Genomic DNA, 12,029 nt, shown 5'->3' with positions numbered 1-12,029 from the left:
TATATATATATAGAGAGAGAGAGTAAAGAAGTAGAATTAATGACTGGATGAGATGGGTAAGGGAGAAATAAGTCCCTTACAACTTCTAGTTTGGGGATTGAACAGCTGGGTAGACAGGGCTGGGGTTAAAACACAGAACTGAGCAACAGATTTGTAAGGAAGGATGAGTTGAGATCAATTCAGCTTTGATGGCATTCAGTCAGTCAACAGTAATAGCTATTGCCTATGAACCTTGAGATCCACAGTGCCTAATTACAAAGATAAACCTTGCTCCCCCTCCCCTGCTGACCTTATACTATATGCAATAGTGTTGCAGAAGCATTTTGCTTTGCTGGATGCAAAAGCAAACTAGTCTCTGTTTTCAAAGACGTATGTTGGATATAAGAACTGGATTTTCGGAATGAATATTTACTGGATAATTTATTTAACTAATCAACTTCAAAAAAAGGTTAAAACACTTTCTTGGTTTATGGTGGATACCAAGCTATATATGCTTTACTATGAGTTCATGGACAACTGCAATCAGTCTCAACTGAAATGAAAATTTAGGTTGTTTGGGAGAAAGTTTTTACAGTTGAAAAACTAAAGGGAAAATTGAAAGGAAAAGATTTTAGGAAAGAGAGAGAAACAGAGGGGAAGAAAAGAGGCTAGCCAACAACCTGCAGTAATGATTCTTTGGAGCTAATAGGATAAGAAAAACTGGATAAATTATGAAAGGATGACTGATACGGGGGCGCGGGGAGGAGGATGAAACCGGGGAAACTATTGAGAGACAGAAAAGGAGAAACTTCTTTGAGGTTGGAAATAAAGGGAAGGTGACATTGGAGCGGATAGAAAGGAAGAAACGGAGTGGGATCTGGGAATGAGGCAGTGGGTGGAGAGAGAATGGGGAGATGACAGATGATGAAGGGCAGTTGAGTGTGTCTGCGGGAGAAGGACCAAAGCAATCTGGGCGGAGCAGGTGGCAGAGGCAGCCGCGGAGGAGGCCCAGGGAACTGACGGGAATGCTCAGCCAGGCCCAGAGGATGCGCCGTGGCGGTCCCGGAAGACACCAGGAAAAAAGCAGGAACCGTAGCTAAGACTGAGGAGGCCAGGCCCAGGAAATCCATGAAGGGGACAGACAGCGGGTCCTGCTGCCGCCGCCGACACGAGTTGGGCTGCTGCTGTCGCACGTCCCGCCGGGCTCACCACGCGCCTTACCGTTCCGGGGACGCGACGCGAACCCCTCAGTCCCAGCGGCATCCCCGGAACCGGGAAAGACGGCGCCCAGAGCCAGCCGGGAGCTGGGCAGCGGCGGCCGAGGAGGAAGAAGCAGCCGCGGCGGCCGCACCCTGGATGAGGTGAGAGCATGGCCAGCTCCTGCCTCTGAAGCCCCGGAGGCTGAGGAACGCGATGGGGGAGGCAACGCACAGTGCGGTGGGCAGGAGAACCGCGCGGAGGGCTGGGGCCCCGGGCTGGAGATCCCGACGCCTGAGAGTGGTTGGCGCTGAGTGACTACTGCTTGGAGAAGGTTAGGGTTGTAATGGGGCCCGTGGTGGAGGCAGGAGGAGGAGGGACAGGGTTGAGTTGCCCAGAAATAAAGGTGTGCCCCGGAAGGGCTAAAGCGTGGGAAACTCGGTCTCTATCTCAAGGTCTTTGCTTGAGGCATAGACATTTGCTGTGTTGATGGAGTTGAGACTGCAGGCTGTGTCTGTTGGGCTGAGCCAAAGGAGAGATGAACACATGGCTCAGAAGGCTATACCAGGATGGAAACATCAGAGATCATCATGGAAGATGAAGGATCAGGAAATGCACCCGGACGAAAGCACACACTGCCTTCTCTTATACCTCTTCTTTTCAGGGTTATTTCTCTTAGATACAGATCGCAAGGTGGGGCGGGTGGTGATTTCCTCTTCCTGGGCTACCTCTCTTCCCCTGCAGAGCTGGAGCCCTGCCTGATGGCTGGATGGATGCCATGCAGGACAAGCTCCATCTAAAATCAATCCTTTGCTTTGCTTTGGCCTGGAAGACCGAACAGATTAGGCTCAATTTTCTTCATGTAGTAGCAGTAACATAAAAATCTGTCATACATACGATTTTTGGGAGAAGAGATAGATTGTGCTGCAGCCTTTCTAGAAAAAAACATGTCCTCATCACAGCATTTTTAGCTTTTTATTTCATGGAAGGTAGTACTCATAAATCAAACTACCAGGCAATAGTGGTTCCAGCCTCTGAGCTAATGGGTCTGTAAAAAGTTACTTCATTTCTGTAGGCCTCAGTTTCCTGTGCATAAAATTGGAATTTGGATTAAAACAGTGCTAATTATAAAACTAAATAGTCATTGGATCTGTATTCTATGTTCTGGATAGCTATATTTGTTAACTATGAAATTTAGCATATTCACTGACAATTTTATTTTTTCATAACACTATTCACTGTTTATGTCAGAGAACAGACTCAGACATTCAGTTAATAGTGCTTAAATAAATCACATGTCTTTTTTTATTATACTTTAAGTTTTAGGGTACATGTGCACACAACGTGCAGATTTGTTACATATGTATACTTGTGCCATGTTGGTGTGTTGCACCCATCAACTCGTCATTTACATCAGGTATAACTCCCAATGCAATCCCTCCACCCTCCACCCTCCCCCCTCCCAATAATAGGCCCCGGTGTGTGACGTTCCCCTTCCTGAGTCCAAGTGATCTCATTGTTCAATTCCCACCTATGAGTGAGAACATGTGGTGTTTGGTTTTCTGTTCTTGTGACAGTTTGCTGAGAATGATGGTTTCCAGCTACATCCATGTCCCTACAAAGGACACAAACTCATCCTTTTTTTATGGCTGCATAGTATTCCATGGTGTATATGTGCCACATTTTCTTAATCCAGTCTGTCACTGATGGACATTTGGGTTGATTCCACATCTTTGCTATTGTGAATAGTGCCACAATAAACATACGTGTGCATGTGTCTTTATAGCGGCATGATTTATAATTCTTTGGGTATATACCCAGTAATGGGATGGCTGGGTCATATGGTATTTCTAGTTCTAGATTCTTGAGGAATCGCCATACTCTTTTCCACAATGGTTGAACTAGTTTACAATCCCACCAACAGTGTAAAAGTATTCCTATTTCTCCACATCCTCTCCTGTTGTTTCCTGACTTTTTAATGATTGCCATTCTAACTGGTGTGAGATGGTATCTCATTGTGGTTTTGATTTGCATTTCTCTGATGGTCATTGATGACGAGCATTTTTTCATGTGTCTATTGGTTGCATGCATGTCTTCTTTTGAGAAATGTCTGTTCATATCCTTTACCCACTTTTTGATGGGGTTGTTTGTTTTTTTTCTTGTAAATTTGTTTGAGTTCTTTGTAGGTTCTGGATATTAGCCCTTTGTCAGATGAGTAGATTGCAAAAATTTTCTCCCATTCTGTAGGTTGCCTGTTCACTCTGATAGTAGTTTCTTTTGCTGTGAAGAAGCTCTTTAGTTTAATTAGATCCCATTTGTCAATTCTGGCTTTTGTTGTCATTGCTTTTGGTGTTTTAGACATGAAGTCCTTGCCCATGCCTATGTCCTGAATGGCATTACCTAGGTTTTCTTCTAGGGTTTTTATGGTATGAGGTCTAACATTTAAGTCTCTAATCCATCTTGAATTAATTTTCATATAAGGAGTAAGGAAAGGATCCAGTTTCAGCTTTCTACTTATGGCTAGCCAATTTTCCCAGCACCATTTATTAAATAGAGAATCCTTTCCCCATTTCTTGTTTCTCTCAGGTTTGTCAAAGATCAGATGGCTGTAGATGTGTGGTATTATTTCTGAGGACTCTGTTCTGTTCCATTGGTCTATATCTCTGTTTTGGTACCAGTACTATGCTGTTTTGGTTACTGTAGCCTTGTAGTATAGTTTGAAGTCAGGTAGTGTGATGCCTCCAGGTTTGTTCTTTTGACTTAGGATTGTCTTGGCAATGCGGGCTCTTTTTTGGTTCCATATGAACTTTAAAGCAGTTTTTTCCAATTCTGTGAAGAAACTCATTGGTAGCTTGATGGGGATGGCATTGAATCTCTAAATTACCTTGGGCAGTATGGCCATTTTCATGATATTGATTCTTCCTATCCATGAGCATGGTATGTTCTTCCATTTCTTTGTGTCCTCTTTTATTTCACTGAGCAGTGGTTTGTAGTTCTCCTTGAAGAGGTCCTTTACATCCCTTGTAAGTTGGATTCCTAGGTATTTTATTCTCTTTGAAGCAATTGTGAATGGAAATTCATTCATGATTTGGCTCTCTGCTTGTCTGTTACTGGTGTATAAGAATGCTTGTGATTTTTGCACATTAATTTTGTATCCTGAGACTTTGCTGAAGTTGCTTATCAGCTTAAGGAGATTTTGGGCTGAGATGATGGGGTTTTCTAAATATACAATCATGTCATCTGCAAACAGGGACAATTTGACTTCTTCTTTTCCTAGCTGAATACGCTTGATTTCTTTCTCTTGCCTAATTGCCCTAGCCAGAACTTCCAACACTATGTTGAATAGGAGTGGTGAGAGAGGGCATCCCTGTCTTGTGCCAGTTTTCAAAGGGAATTTTTCCAGTTTTTGCCCATTCAGTATGATATTGGCTGTGGGTTTGTCATAAATAGCTCTTATTATTTTGAGATACGTTCCATCAATACCGAATTTATTGAGAGTTTTTAGCATGAAGGGCTGTTGAATTTTGTCAAAGGCCTTTTCTGCATCTATTGAGATAATCGTGTGGTTTTTGTCTTTGGTTCTGTTTATATGCTGGATTACGTTTATTGATTTGCGTATGTTGAACCAGCCTTGCACCCCAGGGATGAAGCCCAGTTGATCATGGTGTATAAGCTTTTTGATGAATCACATGTCTTTTAAGAAATCCATAATAAATTACTGCTCATAAGAAATAATTAAGCAAAAAGCATTTACTGTTTGATTTTTTATAAAGTAACATTTTTATCACCTTATTCAAATTACTTTTATAGACATAATTACTTTTTTTAAAAAAGTATATGGGATGTTAATTATTTTATAAAATACTTTGAAATTTTATTTAAAGCTTAGAACAAAAAAATTAATCTGAATGTGTATTTATAATTCCAAGGCTCCTTGATCACTTGACATACACAGGGTGAATTATTTTCATGTGGAAAGCAGCATTAATCCTGCAGAATTTAAAATGAATTATGACTCCTTATCACAAGAGTATGACTTTTCTCCCTGTCTTTGGTTAAAAGAAAAGTTTGTAGGGTTAGAATTTGATCCTCTAAATTGTGGTTTAATTGTGAAAATAGATAGCAAACATTCATAATTTCCTTAATAGTTACTCATCTGAAAAACTACACCTATATTCATCTTCATTGATGTAATGATAAATCTTGAAATGTTTTTTTAAAATTTTACAGTTCCCAAATGAAACAGTTACAGCAACTTGACTGAGGTTAGTGCTACTTTGCCCTTCATTTAAAAATCAATTCGCCAGTTTAGCATTTTTTAAAAAACATAACAATTTTAGCTATAGTGTTAGAGGTTTAATGAGTGTTAGCATATTAGAGGTTATACTTGGGGAGTGGTGTTTTTGGTACGATTTTCTAACTCTCAGTCAACTAAAAAATGTGAAAAAAGCAGCTCTGCACATTATCCAAATTCAGTTCATTTTGGTGTTATTTATGGAGCAATGATGGTGGAGGCCAGCACAAACTGGATACAAAACTACCCTCAGGTAACTCAGAATCTATAGTTCTATAATACGCTTCAGTAACTGGAGTATGGAGTAAGTGCTATAACAGAAAGATGAACTGTAGACGTCTTTCTCTTTCTCTCTTTCTCTCTCTCTCTCCAAGGAAAGCTGACTTCCCTAACAAGCCATAGGAAGTGGCATTATCTTGGAAAATATGTCAAAATCTGGTCTTTAACTTGTTAAGTCTATTTCTTTTCTTTTCCTTTTTCTTTCTTCTTCTTTTTTTTTTTTTTAGAGATGGAGTCTCACTGTGTTGCCTAGGTTGGAGTGAAGTGGCGCAATCATAGCTCCCCGCAGCCTCCAACTCCTGGGCTCAAGGGATCCTCTTGCCTTGGCCTCCCAAGTAGCTGAGATCATAGTTGTGTACCACCATTTCCGGCTACTTTTTAAAAATTATTTTGTGTAGAGATGGAGTCTTGCTATGTTGCCTAGGCTGGTCTCAAACTCCTGGCTTCAAGCAATCCTCCCACCCCACCCTCCCAAAGTGCTGAGACTAAAGGCATGAGTCACTGCACCCAGCCACGACTGTTTTTTAAACTGATAAATCACAGGACTACTCTATAAACCCAGAATAACAAATTATTAATTTATAATGAGAATTTTAACATCTTAGGGAACTAGACTCTCTTTTATGATCCCAGCAAAATATCTCTTGGTATATGTGCCACATTTGAGAGCCAAATTACAGCCAAAAGGTTGTTTTTGAAACCTGAATCTAGAGCAAGAGGAATTAATTAGTGGATTCTAAATTTCAAATAATTTGATAGCTTCAGAGCATCAAGGGGTACACATGGGTTCTTTTTCCTGGACAGTAAGTGTCCACGGATGATTATCCTCCCTTCTTAGGTACACCTTTTTTTCTGTCTCTGATATGCTAATACTTTCAGTCAGGTTATAGTCTGATTTGGGTATCCTTGTGACTGTTTCAAGTGTCTACATTTATTCTCTAAATTAGTTTATCTTAATTGTAAAGTTTAAATTCTAAGTGGCAAGCTTATTTTCTTAAGGAAAAAATAATGATGGGGGTAGGGAGGTGGGGCTGGGGTACCATATTACAGCCCCTACATGCTGGCAATATAAACTAGGTGGTTAATGGTACCTCTCTATGGTGCTAAAAGGCAGATGAGGCTGGGCACGGTGACTCATGCCTGTTAATCCCAGCACTTTGGAAGGCGGAGGCAGGCGGATCACTTGAGGTCAGGAGTTCGAGGTCAGTCTGGTCAACATTGTAAACTCCATCTCTACTGAAAATACAAAAAAATTAGCTGGGCGTGGTGGTGTGCCTGTAATCCCAGCTACTCAGGAGGCTGAAGCAGGAGGATCGCTTGAACCAGGGAGATGGAGGTTGCAGTGAGCAGAGATCGCACCACTGTACTCCAGCCTGGGTGGCAGAATGAGACTCCATTTCAAAAAAAAAATTAAAAATTAAAAAATTAAAAATTAAAAAAGGCAGATGATCAGAGACAGCTTTATACAAGAGGTGAATTTTTGTCTGGCTTGACAAGATAACAAAGCCAGGTTGAGTGGGAAGCAAATTTTGCCGGAAGGACACAAACAGATTTATGATGCTGGGAAGATGCTTTATTGAAGTGAATCCCATGCTGTGATAGAAATTTTCTGTGAGGATTTAATTCAAAATTGATCCTTTTTCAAGTATATGACTCTTTAAAAAAGGAAATTAAGTGAATTTTCAGCTGTTGGCCATCTGCCTCAATGTGTGCTTTTGAAGCCCAGCAGATTGCACGTTCTATGTAGGTGGATAGCCTGAAACCTGCAGACAACTGCAGAGGACAAAGGCTTCAGAGAAGATTCAATGAGTTTCTAACATCAAACTTCAACTACTGTAATATGCTTGTCTAGCCATCTCTTTGTTATTGCTGCTCTACAACTTTATTGAGATATAATTGACATACCATAAACTGGGTAAATGTAAAGTGTGCAATTTGAAATTTCAGCATATGTGTATACCACAATCAAGATGACAAACTTATCCATCATCCCAAAAAGTTTCCTTCTGCCCTTTTTCAATTCCTCCTTCCCACCCCTCTGCTTTTGTCATTATATGTTACTTTGCATTTCCTAGAATTTTGTACAAATGGAATCATATAGTATCTACTCTTTGTTGTTGTCTGGCTTCTTTCACTCAGCATAATTATTTTGAAACTTATCTATGCTGTTGTGGGTATCAGTGGTTCATTTTCTTTTGTTGCTAAGTAGTATTTCATTGCATGAATGTGCTACACTTTATTAATTCACCATTTGTTTGGTTGTTTCCAGTTTTATGGCTATTACAAATAAAGTTGCTATAATTATTTGTGCACATCTTTCATTTCTCGTGGGTACATTTCTCAGGGCATATAACACTAGGCATGCTTTTAAACAGACTGCCAAATTGTTTTCCAAAAGGGTTATACCTTTTACATTCCCACTAGTAATGTATGAAGGTACTCATTTATCCACATCCTTCCCAATACTCGTTACTGTACATCTTTTTTATTATAGCCATTCTAGTGGGTGTAAAATCTTATTATGTTTATTTTAATTTAAATTTCCCTAATGATTAATGATATTGAGCTTTTTTTTCATGTGCTTGATTATTATCTACATATTTTTGGTGAAGTGTCTGTTGAAATCTTTTGCCCATTTTCCATTGAGTTGTCTGGGTTTCACTGAGTTCATTGGGTTAGTTTCATATTCTAAATACAAGTTTTATTATATATGTTCTTTGCAAATATGTTCTCGCACTGTGCAGATTGTCTTTCCATTTTAGTAACACTGTCTTTTGAAGACCAGACATTTTAAAATTTTGCTGTGGTAAATAAACATTATCATTTTTTTTGGTTTTGCTTTTAATTTTTATGGTTTTGCTTTTAATGACATATCTAAGAAATCATTGCTTAATCCAGATTATAAAAATATTCTATTTTTTTCTAGAAGTTTTATAGTTTTGCATTTTTACATTTAGGCCTATGATTCATTTGAGTTTACTTTTGTATATGGTGATCAAGGTTTTTTTTTTTCTTTTCGAATGTAGATGTACAGTTGTTCTGACGCTGTTTGTTAAGGGCACTATCCTTTCTCCACTTAATCGCTTTAGCACCTTTGTTGAAATCAATTGACCACATATGTAATTATTTGTATCTGGGTTTCTATTTTGTTTGACTGATTTATTTATCTATCTTTTTTTTTCTTTTTCTTTTTTTGAGACGGAGTCTAACTCTGTCGCCCAGGCTGGAGTGCAGTGGCGCGATCTCAGCTCACGGCAACCTTCACCTCCTGGGTTCAAGCAATTCTCCTGCCTCAGCCTCCCTTATCTATCTTTAGACCAATACCATACTGACGTGGTTACAGTAGCTTTACATGTCTTGAAATCATGTAGTTAAATTCTTGAACTTCGTTCTTCTTATTCAAAATCGTTTTCATTGTGTTACGTTATTTACATTTCCATATACATTTCAGAATTCGCTTGTAACTATAGACAAAAAGCCAGTGGGCTATTTGATTGGGGTTGCATTGAGTCTATAGATCAACTTATAGAGAGTTGACATCTTAACAATATTGGGTCTTCTGATGCATGAACACGATATATTATTTAATTTATTTTGATTAGTGGTTCTCAACTAAGGGCAACTGTGCATCACAAGAGACATTTGACAGTATCTAGACACAACTAGAGCATCAGAGCCCCTTTGCTGTCCCCACAGTTTTGTGTTTACAGTCTATACTTCCATTTTCCCAGGAGGTTTGCTCCCAGAACTGGTGGTATAAAGAAGGAAAGTAGCAGTATGAGCACTTTGAGGGCTAAGCAATGGGATAATATCTTTCTAATGGAACAGTTCAATCAACTTCATTTGGCTTTCCATGGACATGAGTTTCAAGTGGCTTCCTGGCCTTTCTTCTGTTAACCTCTTCGCTAATATGTGAAGACTTCATTTATACTCAATCTAATTCAGCTACCATGGGCCATGTCACCAGTGACCACTGTGTTCTATGAATCCTAATATTTTCATGAATTTGAAGGGAAGAGCATTTTAACTTTGAAGGATACTCAAAAGGACTTTCTTATGAACTCAGATGGAAAGTGTCCTGAAATTTGTCCTTTTAAAAATATCTGTGCATTTTTTTGTGCTATAACTTTCTTACATGTATCATTCTGTGATCAGATCTCCAGCTTACTATAAATGATACCTAACTTCTAAAGAGCCAATTCTAGTTATACCAGTATGGCCTTAGAGAAAAGTAAGGGAATACAATTTTTATTTATCTTCTATTTGGTCAGAGTTAAGTATTTAAAACAGTAAGCTAGATCTCAGATCCACCACTGTTAAAAATAAATGAATAAATAAATAAAAATAGTAAAGTAGAAAGAAGAGACAAAGACCCAAACATTTCAAAATGAAAAATGAATTTTAAATATAAGGTTATATTTCTATTACCTACTGCTGAGACCATCATTGCATAAATGAATAGATAGAATTAAATAGGCCAGGCACAGTGGTCACGCCTGTAATCCCAGCACTTTGGGAGGCCAAGGTGGGCGGATCACGAGGTCAGGAGATAGTGACCATCCTGGCCAGCATGGTGAAACGTTGTCTCTACTAAAAATACAAAAATTAGCTGGGCATGGTGGTGGGCACCTGTAGTTCCAGCTACTTGGGAGGCTGAGGCAGGAGAAGGATGTGAACCAGGGAGTTGGAGGTTGTAATGAGCCGAGATTGCACCACTGCTCTCCAGCCTGGTGACAGAGTGAGACTCTGTCTAAAAATAAATAAATAAATAAAAGAGCTAAGTAAACTCTTCTTCCCCCACAAATTTACCAGTTTAACCATTTTAAGTGTACAGTTCAGTAGTTGCATTAAGTACATTCATATTATTATGCAACAAGTACCACCATCCATCTCCAGAATTTTCTCTTTTTCCCAAACTGAAACTCTGAATCCATTAAACAATAGCTACCCATTCTCTCTCCCCTACCTCCTGGTAACCACTATTCTACTTTCTGGCTCTACGAATTTGACTACTGTAGCCATCTTATATAAGTGGAATCATATATTTGTTGTTTTGCGTCCCGCTTATTTCACTTAGCATAATCTCTTTCAGGGTCATCCATGTTGTAGCATGTGTTGTAATTACATACATTTTTGTGTGTGAGATAGAGTCTTACTCTGTCATCCAGGCTGGAGTGCAGTGGTACAATCATGGTTCAGTGCAGCTTTGACTTCGTGGGCTCAGTCGATCTTCCCACATTGGCCTCCCAAATAGCTGGGATTACAAGCAATTTTTTTGGTATTTTTTGTAGAGATGGGGTCTCACTTCATTGCCCAGGCTTATAATTATGTACCTTTTAAAAGGCCAAATAATATTCCACTGTATGTTTATACAACATTTTATTAATCCATTCATCTGTTGATGGAAATTTCAATTGTTTCTACCTTTTGCCACTGTAAATAATGCTGCAACAGATATAGATGTACAAATGTCTGTTTGTGTCCCTGTTTTCAATTCTTTTGTGTTGCAAAAGAAGAGGTATTGTTGCATATATGGTAATTCTATATTTACTATTTTGGAACGACCATACTGTTCTTTACAGTAACTGCACCATTTTACATTCCCGCCAACAGTGTACAAGGGTTTCAGTTTCCCCATATCTTCATGAACACTGTTATTTTCTGTTTCTGTTTTTTAAAATAATTGCCATCCTAATGGGTGTAAAGTGAAATATCACTGTGGCTTTGATTTGCATTTCCTTACTCATTAGTGATGTAAAAGATATTTTTAAAGTTTCATATTTACTGACATATTTACCATTTCCAGTATTCTTCATTAGTTTGTTTAAATCTAGATTTTCATCTGGTATCATTTTCCTTCTGCCTGAAATAATTTCTTTAATCCTTCTTATTCTTGTGCAGATTTGCTGGTGGGAAAATTCTTTCGGCTTTTGTATGTGAAAAAGTCTTTATTTCACCTTCATGTTTGAAAGATATTCTTGCTGGTTATTAGGACTGATTACATACTTTGTGGGGCTCAATGCAAAATGAAAATGTAGACCCCTCTGTTCAAATATTATTAAGAATTTCAAGTAATCAACAACAGAGCATTAAACAAAGCACAGTCCTTCTGAGTGCAAAGCCCTGTGTGACTACACGGGTTGTATGCACAAGAAACCTACTCTGCTGGTTATAGAATTCCAGGTGACTGCTCTTTTTTCCCTTCAGCTCTTTAAAGATGTTGCTCTGTTGTCTTTTTGTTTTCTTTTGTTTTTTTCTTTTTTCTTTTTTTTTTTTTTTT

The 12,029-nt window shown here is 38.8% G+C and overlaps 1 protein-coding gene across 1 annotated transcript in view; it reads left to right on the top strand.

Moving 5' to 3' along the window:
- The first annotated feature begins 784 nt into the window (after positions 1–784).
- The window catches only part of PDE4DIP (phosphodiesterase 4D interacting protein), a 220,591-nt gene continuing 209,346 nt past the window's right edge, over positions 785–12,029 (top strand). Inside the window, exon 1 of the mRNA XM_023222706.1 lies at positions 785–1,340. Coding sequence (XP_023078474.1) covers positions 1,108–1,340 — 233 coding nt within the window. The 5' untranslated portion in view covers positions 785–1,107. The remainder of the gene's footprint in view (positions 1,341–12,029) is intronic.

Source organism: Piliocolobus tephrosceles, chromosome 1 (assembly GCF_002776525.5).
Source record: "Piliocolobus tephrosceles isolate RC106 chromosome 1, ASM277652v3, whole genome shotgun sequence".
Lineage (NCBI taxonomy): Eukaryota > Metazoa > Chordata > Mammalia > Primates > Cercopithecidae > Piliocolobus > Piliocolobus tephrosceles.
The sequence above is the reverse complement of the archived record's forward strand: the minus strand, read 5'-3'. Positions and strand labels throughout refer to the sequence as shown.